Raw genomic sequence first — 15,239 nt, 5'->3', positions numbered from 1 at the left:
TAAAAAAAAAAAAAAAAATCCAACAATGTACATTAACAAAAACATCTGTTAGCAGTTATGCCCAAAAACAAACTTAGCAACCTTTCTGATTTTCCTTAATGGAAAGTCAAATAGCCAAGATTTATCTTGGTGATAATGATCCTATGTCTGCCAAGCTTTTCATCAGAAAGAGCATTTTTATTAGTTGAGCTGTAAGAAAGCAAAGACTTACAATAATGAAATAATAAAAATAAATCAGAAGTCAGCAGATGCATCATTACTTAAATGAGTAAAAATTCAGATCAATGTTAGTGGCTTACAGAGTTGTAAGATGCATTTCGCATGGCCTGGTGTGGCACTGTGGGTTAATGCGCCAGACTGCAAAGCTGTTTGAATTGCAAGGTCTGTTGGCAGTTCAAGCTCACCAGCTGCTCCTTGGAAACCCTATAAAGGATCTCTATGGGTCAGACCCGACTCAGTTGCAGTTAACAAAACAGCAAAATGTATAACTCAATTTAAAAAGGCTATTTTTCTGTTAATTTACTTGGCATAATAGTTTAAAACACTAGGTGAAAATTGAGTAAGCACATTTTACCAACATTTATAGGACTTTTTTAAGTTTTAAGTCCTCATTTTTGTAATCACAAACGAGAAATCTCAGCTTTTACTCACGATTTCCTCAGCCACTCAAAATTGTTCTAGTGATATTTTCCTCAGTTTAATCATAGAATTCTAAGATCCAAAGGAATTCGCAGGTACCTTATTTTTTAAATGGGTTTTTGAATTGGCCTTCCTCTCAGAACATTGAGTAGCTCCTAGCTAGCAAGAAAGTACTCTCATATGCTAAGAATAAACATGAGCAGGATGCCCTTGAGGCAGGACTTCGTGAAACATTTTTAAAATAATTTCTCTCTTGAATACAGTTTTCCAAGTCTGTGTCTTCACTGGTGCTTATGTTTGTTGGATTTATTTTTTAAGATTTTTTTAAAGTTTTTGATTTGGGGGGAAATCTAAAATGGAAAGTTTTTGAGGTGGCAAGGACAATGGGAGTGAGCAATAGTGTCTGTGGCACCTTCTCGCTCTGATTCTATTGTTCTAATGTATTGTAGCAAATGTGTGGTGTAGAAAAAGGGTAAAGTAAGTGCTTGGTTATCCAAGGGGCAGTGACACAAATAATCCTCATCAGTGATTTTTTTTAAGTATTATGAAACACATTAAGTGGATTTATTAAATGCATTAAAAATAAAGAATGAAGGTTGTTGTTGTTAGGTGCCATCGAGTTGGCACCAACTCAGAGCAACCCTATGCACAGCAGAATGAAACAATGTCCAATCCTGGGCCAACCTCACTACTGTTGCCACACTTGAGTCTATCGATGCTGCCACCTGGCCAATCCATCTCGTTGGGGGTAGAGAGCAAATATTTCTCTAAAAGTGTGGAAGGTCTGATACTTATATTGTTTACAACCACTCCCAAATAACCTGCATTTCCTAAAACTTACTTTGGTTCCTTTTGTACTTTTGGTTTAGCTTACAGGAAATTGCACCGGGGTATTTATATCTTTTAGGGTAAAATCCATACTAAGGCATGAAAGATAAAAGCTGTATTAATTACTCAAGAGGGATTCAGGGATCGACAGTTTACTAGGATTGAAGGATTTATTGAAAAGCAGTGGTTCTCATGTCTAACTCCAGGCAATAAACCTATTTAATTAAACGCTTAATCTTCTCGTTGACACGGCTGTTACTGTTCTAATAAAAAGCTCCATCTATAACCAATTTTTATAAAAATACTTCAGTGGCAAACCACTTGATAGTGTTTGCATGTTTTGACTTTCTATGTCAAGTTAACTGTTTTCTTATATAAGTTTGATTGAAGTTCAAAATACACTTATATGGCATTTTTGTTGCCTGCCAGTCCAGAACTTCTATTTAAAATTTTCTAGAGGAGACAGAAGAAATAAAAATAAGTTCTGGTATGGCGCTATGGGTTAATGTGCTGGACTGCAGGTCAGTTTGAATCACAATGTCAGTGGTTCAAGTTCACCAGCTGCTCCTCAGCAACCCTATACAGGGTCGCTATGAGTCAGAACTGACTCGGCTTAACAACAAACACCATAGGTGATATGGGGAGGGATATGCCAAACGCTAGATAAATACTATTGTTACTTGGAATGTAGTAGTATTTTGTTAAATGCAAGTTGATACACACTTTAATTTATATCAGGTACTATATGGAATGTAGTCCTGGAATGGTGCTGTAGGATAAGCACTAAACTGCTCACCACAAGGTCAGCAGTTCAAACCCACTAGCCACTCCTCAGAATTCCTAGACAAGGTCACTGACTATGAGTCAGAACTGACCCTACAGTACTTAACAACAATATGGAGTAGGTTTTGAGATTGGTTATATAAGATCATCGATATACCCTATATATGTATGTGCATTTGCTTAGCTGGAGAAGAATTCATACTGAGTATTTTCACAACTCTTGCAGTTTTATATCATTTGGAAGTTAGAATTTTCATATTTTTAAAAAATAATATTTTGGTTTGGTTCAAAATGAGATGAGAAAGAACTAGATATAGTGCCTGGCTACCACCGCTGTCCACTCTGACTGGGCCCGCAATAAAGGTCCTGGGTAGAGTGGAAGAAAAATGTGCAACAAAATCATTAAAAAGGCCAGATTTATTAGCCTGATAGAGACAGGAGGAACCCTTGAGCTATGGTCCTTAGATACCCTCTGGCATGGAACTAATCTCAGCACCGCAGATCAACTTTCAGCCAAACGGTAGATAAGCCTATAAAGTGAAAAATAGCATGGTGGGGTTGGGGGGGATACAGTCCTTAGAACAATCAAACGTACGTGCCCAGGAACACAGCTGAGAAGGCTGGGAGGAACAGGAAAAAAGGATGTTGACGTGGAACAAATACTGTTACATTGTAGGGATATCAGTCAATATCACGAAACAAAATTCATAACTTGTTGATTGGAAGATCAGTTTGCTCTGCAAACTTTCATCCAAATCACAATAAAAAGAAGAAAATTCACTACTACTACTATCAAGTCTTTTGAAAATTCCCGCCCCTGCCCCCCCAGAAATGTATAGAAGACTGGCATCCAGGAAACAGCAGTATATTTAAATAAGTGGTATTGCTTTCTCTATTACACCAATAACAAAGCTGAACTACCTTGATATCTTCTTTTTTTAACTGTAGGTTGGAACTCATCGGGAAGACTCTGTCAGCCTTAACGGCAATCATTCAGTCTTATCCAGTACAGTCGCTGCTTCAAGCACAGACCTGAACCATAAATCACAAGAAAATTACAGAGGTAACTATACTGTTTGATTTTCAGTGGTAATGCAGATGGAGATACCATTTGAATACTACGTCCTTTCTCACAACCACATGGACATCTGTGAATTACAAGTTAACTGGAGGGATTCAAAAGTACTGATACAGCATGAATATGGACAATACGTATTTAGGGTTTCAATTGGCCTGTTTGACTGGGTCTGTTACAGAAACGTATTTGTGGATGAAACCATGTGCAAACTGTTGTTCAGTTATTTACTGATCGCCTTCTTACCCAAACCTAATTATGTCATGTGTTTCTTCCTAAATCAGTTTCCCTCATGAGTGAGCCTTCATGGTCTCTAGAACAAGGAGAAAGATATTTCTGAGTTCGTTGAGTGTTCTGGATGCTGTCATTCTTTTGGATCTTATAATTTAATTGGAGAGAAAAACAATTCTGGCATAAAGCAAACCGATAAATCTTAAAATAGAGCTTGTAAAAATAAGTACACATATATAGCTAATATCGAGACCACAGATGGTTCTCGCAGTTATATTTAACCATGAGTCTTGCTTTATAATGTTTGTCCAAAAAAAAATGTTAGGCTTACTTCCTTTACCTTGGCAGCATCTCAGAAGTTAGCTTTCAAAAAATGCCTCAAGTCTTTCTTGGTTCAATTGTTAAATAGTGCCTGGAAGTGAACATTAGATTATGGGCCATCAAGGTCAGACTTGTTCTTGTAAATACAGATCCAGTAAAATGATTTTTTCTCTAAATTTTATGAACCTTTTCTTTCCAGGTCTGAATAGTATACTTTTGCACATCTTCAGCTTTCTGTGGTAGCTCTGTAACAACTAAGGATATGCACCAACTAGAAGCGTCATGGTCTTGGCTCTAATTCACAGATGCATCTGCTTGTTTATTTTTTGTTTCATTCGACTCTTTGTTAGGTGGCTTGCAAAGTCAATCTGGAACTGTTGTTCCAACAGAAATCAAGACTGAAAACAAAGAGAAGGATGAAAACCTTCATGAACCTCCTTCATCAGATGACATGAAATCAGATGATGAATCGTCCCAAAAAGATATCAAGGTTTCATCTAGGGGACGAACAAGGTATTTATTAGCATCCTGGTTTTCAGATATCACTCATTTGCTGTGGGTGAAAAGACTTAGAAAATTGCCATGTATTTATTGTATGCCAGCTATTTGGTAGATACTGTGTTGGAATTTGATGTGTATTACAACATTTAATCCTCACAGCATCCCTACAAGGCAGGCATATGAAGAAATTTTGGCATAAATGACTTAATAATTTGTCCAGATATTAAATGGGATGAAACCCATTTGTCTGACTCAAAAATTACGTTTTCCACTATATCATTGCCATTTTAGGATCTACATATTTAAAAAAAAAATGACAACTCTGTACTGTGTCTTACAGTTTGTGAAGATAAAGACAAAGTACAAATTAGCTAAAATGAGTGAAAGTGTGTTGTACAGAAATTTAGAAATGCAAACATACAATTTAAACGTCTGGTAGCGTAGTGGTTTCGAGTTGGGCTGCCAACCTCAAGGTCAGCAGTTCAAAACTACCAGTGGTTCTGCGGGAGAAAGATGAGGCTTTCTGTTCCTGTAAAGATTTACAGCCTTGGAAACCCTGTGCAGGGTCACTATGAATCGGAACCAACTCCACGGTACTTAACAACAACAACAACAAGTATATAGTAAAACTGCTTTATGATTTAAACCAGGGATCAACAAACTATAGCCCCACTGTCTTATTTTTATAAAATTTTATTGGAACACAGCTACACCCTATTCATTACACGATTTTTATGGCTGCTTTCTCCCTGCAAAACTAGATTTGAGTTTGCCAATTCTTGGTTTAAACAATCATTTGAAAAGAGTTTGAAAAAGGAAAATCTCCACATGGACTAATGTTGTCAGGGAAAGTTTCCCTGAAATTGACCTGGGCCTTGCTTTGCAGTATGGATATGCATAGTATATTACTTTCAAATGACTTCTGGATTCTTCCTTCAGAATTTTTCCACACTAAAATTAGATGATTTGTGGTACAGTCTATCTCTTATTTGTCAATAATATATGTATGTATCACATGACTATATTAATTTATAAAGCATTGTTCTTTGTGCTACATTATAGTACAAAGAAGATTACAGTTAGTTTGGTAGATATAACTGAAAGAACCAGCATGGACTTTTATGTCATTCACTTATTTTAAATGCTGCCTTTTGCCTTTTGACATTCTCATACCTAGACAGTTCTCTTGGTAAACATGAAATCTAAGATCCTACTGTTGCTGTTAAGTGCCATCAAGTCAATTCCAACTCGTAGCAACCCTGTATAGGGTTTACAAGGATCAGCTGGAGTGTGTGAACTGCTGACCTTGTGGTTCAAAGTCCAGTCAGTGCTGACACTACAGCACCATACCAGGAGTCCGAGAACCAAGTACTATCATTTTAATAAACATTGTAAAGCAGAGAATCCAGAGACACTATCTTTGAGATATCATGATTTAAAAATTTTTTTATTATTCAGATATTATTTTAAAGAAAATAATTTGCAGTGTTTTAAGTGCCAAAACTTTTTTCATCTTTCCTCCTCATTTATCATCTTATAAGTTCAGGGGTCCGTAGATTTATGCTATCAAGGGGGCAAAAGCCATAAAAAATAAGCCTACTGTCATCCAATTGATTCTGACTTTTAGCAACCCTATTAAGACAGAGTACAGCTGCCTCATGGGATTTCTAAGACTGTCAATCTTAACAGAAGCAGACTGCCACGTCTCTTTCCTGCAGAGCAACTGGTGTGCTTGAACCTTTCAATTAGCAGTCAAGTGCTTTAATCACTGCACCATTAACACTCCTTTGTAAAGGACAAATAAATACATAAGACCCACCCAAGGAGATAGATTGGCACAGTGGTAGCAGCAATGCGTTCAAGAGCAACAATTGCGAGGATGGTGCAGGACCAGGCAGGGTTTCCTTCTGCTGTATGTAGGGTTGCTGTAAGTCGTAACGGACTTGGCAGCACATAACAGCAACAACAAGGTTTTATGGGCCACATTATCTCTGTCACAACTCTGTCATTATCATGAAAGCTATCAAAGACAATACATTAAACAAATGGGTATGACTGTGTTCCAATAAAATTTTATTTATACATATCAAAACAATGAGATATCATCTCACACCAACAATAACAATGAAGTTCAAAAAAGCAGAGGACAGTGAATGCTGGTGAGGATGTGGAGAGACTGGACCCTCCTGCATTGCTGGTGGGATTGCAAAATGGTCCAACTGCTCTGGAAAACAGTATGGCGCTTCCTCAGAATGTTAGAAATAGAAATACCTTATGAACCAGCAATTCCCCTACTTGGTATATGTCCAGAAGAAATAACGAGCCATAACAAAAGTAGATATATGCACACCAATGTTTATAGCAGCACTATTCACAATAGCAAAAAGATGGAGACTGCCTAAGTGTCCATCAGTGGAGGAATGGATAAACAAACTGTGGTACGTAGACACAATGGAATATTATGCTACCTTGAAGGATAATAAGGAAGCTGCAAACTACTGCATAACATGGATGATCCTTGAGGACATTATGCTGAGTGAAATTAGTCAGTCACAAAAGGACAAATATTGCATAAGACCATTATTGTAAAAGTTTAAGAAAAGACACCCATACTAAAAGGAAGAGAAAAAAAAAATTATTTGTTGGTTACTGGAGCACAGAGTAGGGAATAGACACATCATAGTTTGGGTGCTGGGTTAGGAAAAAAATTTAATTTATAAATATGGTGGCCAACTCACAGACCATGGTTTATTGACCTCTGTTTTGGGTTATCAGAAATTGAGAGGTAGTATACTGTAGGGTAAGAATATGGCCTTGGATTTAAGACCATAATCTGATTGAACAACTTGGTCAATTTGGCATAAGAATTTGGCCCAACTACCACTGCCAGCTGCTCTGAAAGGGATCATATTAGAGGGTCCCGGGTAGACTTAGAGAAAATGTAAAACAAAACTCAAAATTATTTTTTAAAAGACCAGATTTACTAGTCAGAAACAGACCAGAGGAACCTGAGATTGTGGCCCTCAACTATCCTTCAGGTCTAGAATGAATTCACCCTCATGGCCCAATTTTCAGCCAAGCAGTAGATAGTTATATAGGTGGGATAGCAACACTAGTAAGGTGTGCTCACCATGGAATGGTCAATCATCCAAGATCAAAAGGGCAACACTTATCTAAGGACAAAGATCATGTTCTACATTCTCCCACTCGATCCAAGACCCCCTAATGTCATCCCTTCTAGAGCAGTGGGAGTGGTAGCAGGGTACCATCTAGTTCAGTGCCTACTTAATTCTTAGAGCATTTGAAGTATTAAAGAAGTGATGGAAGCCTCTGTTCTTCCTGCACATTACCTCAAGGTTCTGAGAGCCTCTGTTCGGTTAAGTTATTTATTTCTGAAATTATCCCAGAGCATCTCCCGCATGTTTTCCCTGATTACATAGTAGTCCATTTGTATTACAGAAATATGGAAAATGCAGGAAAGCACACAAAAAAATTCACAAGAAATTCCACCACCCAGAATTAAACACTGTTTGCATTTTGAGAACTACCTTGTTTTTTCCATGAAGACATGTTAAGTTAGGATTAAGCTGGAATTTTACTAAATTAAACTGTAATATGTCATGGTCTACCAGAAAAACGAACAGTTCTGTGTTGAAAAAAGTACAGCCAGAATACTCCTTAGAAGCAGGAATGGTGAGACTTCCTTTCATGTGCTTTGGACATGTTATCAGAAAAGACCAGTTATTGAAGAAGGGCATCATGCTTGGTAAACTAGAGGGTAAACAAAAAAGAGGAAGACCCTTGGCAAGGTAGGCTGACAGAGTAGCTGCAACAGCAGGCTCAAACATGACAACTTTTTTGAGGCTAGGGCATGACAGGGCAGTGTTTGTACATAGATGACATTACTATGAGTTGGAACCAACTTGACAGCAACTAACAACATTTTTATTTTTAATTTTAAAAATGTGTTTTTAACACTGTCACCTGTCTCTAAGTATTTTCTGCAACATATTTTTGTGTGGGTTTTGTCCAGTTTTGTTGATGTTTAATTTACATATAATAAAATTAATCCATTATAAGTTTACATTTTTGTCCTTGAACAAATGTATACAGTCGCATACCTGCCACCACATTCATAATACAGAATATTTTAACTGCCTCAGAAAGTGTCTTCTTGCCTTATTGTATTTAGTCTCATCCACCACCCCTGTTGATTTTTTTCTGTTAGTAGAATTTTTGTCTTGTATAAAAACTCAAGTAAATGGAATCATACAGTGAGTAGTCTTTGTTGCCTATCTTCTTTTACGTAGCATAATGTGCAGCTTGATTTTTAAAGATCACATAGACTAATACACTGGATGTACCATGATTTAATCTTACCTGTCTCCCTTTATTGGACTCCAATTTGTTGCTAATGTAAATAATTCTGTGATAGCTTCCTTTACGTAAATTTCTACGCACATCTCTAATTATATCCTTGGGATGAATTTCTTAAAGCTGCAATTGCTGATCAAGAGTAATGAACATTTTTTTAACACTTTAGAATCATTTTGCTAAAGTCTTTCAGAGAAATTGTTCCAGTTCTTCAGTATTTTATAATTATCACCACTGATGATGATATTTCTCTTTGGAACAAAGAGTAGTAATTTTCTGAAATTTCTCTACATCTGTGCCTTAAGCCTTTCTCCTTTCTTCTCACCAGTTGACTGCCAGAATCTAAGGGCATAGGTTAAGGAAATTATGAAACACTAGTAAAGTACAACAGTACTTCTCAGACTTTAATGTGCGTATCAATCAGTTAGGGATCTTGTTAAAATACAGCTTCAGATTCAGTAGGTGTTAGTGCCGATTCTGAATCATAGCGATTCTGCATAGGATTTTCATGGAGCAGCTGGTTAGTTTGAACCACTGATCTTGTGGTGAGAAGTCCAGTGTTTATCCTACATTGCCACACCAGGACTCCAGGTTTGAGGTAGAACCTGAGGTTATACATTTTTAACAAGCTCCAAGTAATGCTGATATTGCTTATCTGTGTATCACATTTTGAGTAGTAAGATGCTAGAATAGTTATGTGTAGTCATTTAAGTTATGTTTATGAAAAGTTTCAGTAACAAAGTCTTTATACTATAAAGTGTATTGAAAAATACATTCAAAATGTATGTGGTATAACTTCAAACATATGTGTGTGTGTGTGTGTGTGTGTGTACCTTGAATGAAGACTGGAATGAAGTACACAATCATGTCAAATATATAGCTACAGTTGTTGGGTAAAAATGACAGGTCATTGTTGTATTTTAAAATATTGCACAATAAACATATCTTATTTAATGATGAACCTAATAGACATTCTTGTTACTTTGTTTTTCCAGCAGTACTAATGAAGATGAGGATTTAAACCCAGAACAGAAGATAGAAAGGGAGAAGGAAAGGCGGATGGCCAACAATGCCCGAGAACGTTTGCGGGTGCGGGATATTAATGAGGCATTCAAAGAGCTGGGCCGAATGTGTCAGCTTCATTTAAAGAGTGAAAAACCCCAGACAAAACTCCTTATTCTTCATCAGGCTGTGGCAGTCATCCTTAGTCTAGAACAACAAGTCAGAGGTAAGTGGGTTCAGCAGAGATGCCTAACTCTTCTGTCTCAGGTGAGCAGGTGTTTCTGGCAGGTGCCAGTCTCTCTTCCAGGTTCCCCAATACCTCTGTCACTCCACTCCAAGGATAAGGTGTCCCCTGGAATCTTCCCCTCGCTCTCACTGTACTGGGCTATAACTTCAGGCAGAGAACAAACAGCTCTGCGTGCTGCTCACTAGTGGTGCCTAGTGTACCTTGGCTGTTGTTGACTCTGATCCCCACACTCTTGGATCTGCCTGCCCATCCCTGCTGTCCTCCCTGCACCTCTCTGTTTCTCTTACCGCCTCCTTACTTTTCTCTACTCATTTTACTGCCTACTTTATCCTTGGGCATCTACCAGGCCCTCTGGTTAATAGGACACCAAGTCATGACCCAGCCCAGTTTTGCCAGATGTGAATGTCCTTTATACCCAGGTCCATAGGACTTCAGGGCCTCTTTCCTGAACTCTAATCAGAAATAATACAATGAACACCTTGGGTCCGTAGGCACTGCTATGTCTGCGTGTCCCTAGGGGAAGAAATGTGGTTTTCACAGGCTCACACACATCCGACTCAGACAATTCTCCAACTGTTGCATTTTTTAAAGTTTGATAGAACCTGGGGAAAGCTTTGAAACGCCATTTGTGCAACAAGCATTAGCTGCACACCTGCTCTGTCCCACTTAGCTATGTGCTACACTCTGGGTTCTTTAACAGTATAAGGTCCCTGCCCATGAGAGTGTCTACCCTTGAACCTACTTTCCTACATATGTCTGTATTTCTTCTTAGCCAGGATTATGAATATTTTGTGTGAAGTCTTTTTGCAGAATAATACATAGGTGGATTCCTAGGTCCCACACTCCTAGCCTCTCCATTGATAGCAAGTGTCTTTTTATCTTTCTTATTTATAGGATATTTATATATTTTCAATTTAAGAATGTTTGAAAAGGAGAATAAGGGATGCTATGAAATGATAGCCATGGATCTTCAACACAGCTTACAGAAAAACACTCTTTTCATAGGAAACCAGGTAGAAAAGCAGAACAGACTTTCAGGGAAACATACAATAGTAATTCATTCATCTACCCAATTTCTTCTAATCTTTTTTTATGAATAAGAATGAATAGATTATTGTGTATACCCAGATTACCACTAAAAACAGATATTCTCTCCCCTTCCCCCAAGGTCCTTGAAGTACTTGGACAAGCTAACTGGTTAATACACTTGGTCCTTGGGGACTTGTGGGCTCCCTTGAGATATAAAGACTGTTGTCCACTCACCTGTGCAGGAGCAGTGGTTCCCTGTGCATACCAGTATCTCCTGTCATTGTGCCAAACGTTTTTTCCTAAATTGTGTCTGACACCCTGAAGGCAGAAGGTGTAAGTGTGTTCATTCTCCTCTGCTGCTTAGGATATTTTCTACTCTGACCTCACACATGCATTTACTATTATGGCTGTCACCTCCATTGGGACTCTGGAAGTCACACTGTCTGGACAACAGTGGAGCCAAAAATGATTCCAGTACAGTACCTTTTCCCTTCAACAGTGCATTAAAGAGGCCTTCCTGTTATTTTTAATGTTGTTTGTTGCTATGGTTTTTAAGAGGCATCTACTCGCAAATCTGAGGCTTTGAAATGATAAGTATTTTTATGCTTGAAAGACTTACAGTAAATTCCAACAAATCTGGATAGACCTTATTCATTTATTTACAACATTTGACATTGTAGTGTCCCATGCAGGCACTTAAAACAGAACAACTGAATCTAATGAGAAAGGATCTAACATCCTAGCTCATTGATCTGCCTACTGACTTTCTGGTTACTATTATGGGTACTGACTTTTTCATACAGTTCTGGAAAGCACTGTCTTAGGATCATTGGCTGATTAGCGCTTCAGCAATCCTAAAACACACCAAGCTGTGGTCTCACTAGGACTACTCTTACATTCAGAAAAGCCTGCCTTTCCCCCATCTACAGGCTCTGAGCTTCAAAGCCTTCACCTTTTATCTTAAGTTTTTATGTAAAAATTTATGTAAAAGCTCATTCCTTTTAGAACCTTTCATGAAATCCTTAATACCTGTGCCTTGTCTGAGACAGCACCCTCAAAATTTGATTTATCCACTGCCCTTTCTCCAGCCCTTTTGGATTTATTTTGGTGATGTTCAGCCTGTTCATTTTGAGGAGCCTGTAAGTCATGGTATTTTCAAAAACCTCACATGCATGTAAAAGTTGGGTAGTGAATAAGGAAGATCATAGGAGAACTGATACACTGAATTATGGTGTTGAAGGAGAATATTAAAAATACCATGGACTGCCAAAAGAACAAACCAATCTGTGTTGGAAGAAGTATAGCCAGAATGCTCCCTGGAAGCCAAGATGGCCAGACTTCCTGTCTCATACCTCAGACATATTGACAGGAGGGACCAGTCCCTGGAGAAGGATACCATGTTTGGTAAAATGGAGGGTTGGAGAAAAAGAGGACAACCCTCAATAAGTTGGATTGGCGCGTTGGCAGCGGTGATAGGCACGTATGTAACAACGATTGGATTGCGAGGTTGGCCCAGGATTGGGCAGTGTTTCGTTCTGTTGTGCATAGGGTCGCTATGAGTCAATACCAGCGCAAAGGCACCTAACAACAACATCATCCCTGCCAGGACCCTGCTGAGGGACTAGGTTCATCTTTTTAGAAAACCATGTGTCTTGTTTATCTGACCTAGTTTAGGCATCATCTGGACTCTCTGGATTCCTCTTCTGGTTGAGCTTGGTGCTTTAGACTGGCTATCAATAACATGTCCTCCCTCGACTCATGGTACTACCAGAATGGCACACTAGACTCAGCCCTAGGAGTGCATCCTGGAGAGCTGCAAGAAGAGTAGCTTCCCTTCTAAGCCTCAGATTTTTCCCAAGAGCTTTTTAACCCTTACACCAAATCTCGTCTTGTCCTTCCTTGCCTTTCCCGATTTAAGTGTCTCTGTTATCGTGACTACAGTTTCACAATTACCTCCATTTCTATTCCACAACTGAGTGCCCTCTCAGCTTAACTCAGGAGTCTGTTAGTGGTCACATTCTTCCTCATCACTCTTCTGTTCTGCTGATAAGTTTTAATTTCCTGGTCTCAAATGAGTTTGAGGATGAATGAGCTAGGACAGTGGTTTCCAAATCTGGCTAATCACAGAATTACCTGAGTTTCTTCCTTTTCCCAAGCAAATATCCAGATCCTAGATTTAGTTGTCATGAGATGATTAAATATGGTAGATTTAGCATACATATTTATTGTCCTCTACTCCTCATGGGTCCCCACTGAAATGAATAACAATGGTCTTAACCTACAAGGACAGAGGGAAAAAGAGTCATAGCAGATGAAAGAACAAAAATTGTATGTAAGATGGGAATGGGATGGAGCAGTGGAAGCTGACTTACCTAGACCAGAGAAACTTCAGTGCTACAGAGAAGAATACAACAAAAAGCAGAACATTTCACTCTACTGAGCCCCTGAAAGACTCTGTACTTGGAGGTCGTGGCTATTGTCGAAGGCAAGTGTCAGACTTTGCAGACAGCAAAGGTCAGGCATGGGACTGAAAATAGAATGATTGGAAGTCTGTTACAGAAAAGTTGGAGCCCTAATTCTCCTCTCCATCTCCTATAGCTCTGCTCCCTCTTCCTTTCCACCACAAAAGACTGGGGAAATAGGAACACCAAAAAATCAAAGAATGGGTGAGACCTGGAGCTAAGTAGTTGGACTATCAACCCTCTCTCCCAGCTTGCTTCCCTAATGCTGGTGGCAGAGTATGTTAACCCCATTCATAAGGAAATTAAAGGATCCTTCTCTAGAGAAACTGAGTATCCCAGAGGAAGGAACCTCCAGATTTAGGATTTCCTGACATTTGGATTTTCTGACATTTGGATGTCTATAAGTAAAAACTTAACTCTTTTTTATCTTAACTTTTAAATATCAGACACCCAAAGATTTAAGAAAAGCCTCCTACATGAAGAAGAGAGGCTGAGATGAAAACAGAGAAACTCAGAGAAACACAGAAATAATGGAGGAGTAGAAGGAAACTTTTTTTTTAATAAAAGAAAACTTTTTGAAAGCTAACAATATCTTCTAATAAGGGAAATTGCATTTATAAAAGGGAAGGAAGCCATGAAAAAGAAGCATTTAGGTAATAATTAAATATCCTAGCAGAAAAAATTAATAAAGAAGTCAGCCCATACAACTGGGGAGAGAAGATCTAATAAAATTAAAGATCAATATAGGAAGTCCAATGTCTGATGAATACACTTTCTAGAATAACAGCAAAAGGGAGGCAAGGTTATCACAGAAGTAATACAGAAACCCAATGGAATTGAACTCACCCCCAGGGATCACCTGGTGTCACCTAACAGGCAAGCCTAGAACATGAACAGTAACACCAGTGAGGAACACGTACCTCAGAACAGTCCACCACAGGACATCAGAAGGGCAGCATTTCCCCCAAAACAAAGCTCAGAAGGCAGGGAGGGGCAGGAAAGAAAGACAAATGGCAACAGAGATCCCACAGAGGAGGCAGGAAGAGTGGGATTTCACTGAGGAGGTTACAACTAATTTCACACAAAAAAAAATTGTATATAAGTTGTTAAAAACTAATTTGTAAACTCTCACCTAAACTACAATTCGTTTTTAAAAAGATGGGGGTTACAGAAAATTGCCCAGAACTGCAGAATCCATGTCTCAAGATTGATAGGTTCTAATCCTGTACTTTCAGCAAGCAAGGTTGTATCATCTGCATATTGCCGGTTATTAATGAGTCTTCCTCCAGTCCTGATGCCATGTTTTTCTTCATAAAACCCAGCTTCTCAGATTACTTGCTGAGCAGCATACAGGTTGAATAAGTATAGTGAAAGAATACAACCCTGTTGCTTGCTGAAAGTGAAGAAGACTTAAAATATTTACTGATGAAGATCAAGAGCACAGCCATCAGTATGGATTGTATCTCGATGTAAAGAAAACAAAAATCCTCACCACTGGACCAATAAACAACATTCTTATCAATGGATAAATGATTGACGTGGTCAAGGACTTCATTCTTATTGGATCAACTATCAACATTCATGGAAGCAGCAATCAAGAAGTCAAATGACGTACTGCATTAGGCAAATCTGCTGCACAGGAACTTTTGAAAGTGTTGAAGAGCAAAGATGTCAGCTTGAGGACTAAGGTGTGCCTGACCCAAGCCATGGTATTTTCAATCACCTCATATGCATGTGGAAGCTGGAC

The 15,239-nt window shown here is 38.5% G+C and overlaps 1 protein-coding gene across 6 annotated transcripts in view; it reads left to right on the top strand.

The window, feature by feature from the left end:
* Nucleotides 1–15,239, top strand: part of TCF12 (transcription factor 12) — a 429,352-nt gene that overhangs the window by 402,663 nt on the left and 11,450 nt on the right. For all 6 annotated transcript variants that reach the window (XM_006831611.1, XM_006831614.1, XM_006831613.1 and 3 more), the window contains 3 exons: nucleotides 3,199–3,313; nucleotides 4,228–4,390; nucleotides 9,748–9,980. In XM_006831611.1, the coding sequence (XP_006831674.1) occupies nucleotides 3,199–3,313; nucleotides 4,228–4,390; nucleotides 9,748–9,980 (511 nt within the window). The remainder of the gene's footprint in view (nucleotides 1–3,198; nucleotides 3,314–4,227; nucleotides 4,391–9,747; nucleotides 9,981–15,239) is intronic.

This window comes from Chrysochloris asiatica, unplaced genomic scaffold, assembly GCF_000296735.1.
Source record: "Chrysochloris asiatica unplaced genomic scaffold, ChrAsi1.0 scaffold00004, whole genome shotgun sequence".
Taxonomy (NCBI): domain Eukaryota; kingdom Metazoa; phylum Chordata; class Mammalia; order Afrosoricida; family Chrysochloridae; genus Chrysochloris; species Chrysochloris asiatica.
Note: the sequence above shows the minus strand (reverse complement) of the source record. Positions and strands in the feature narration are given on the sequence as shown.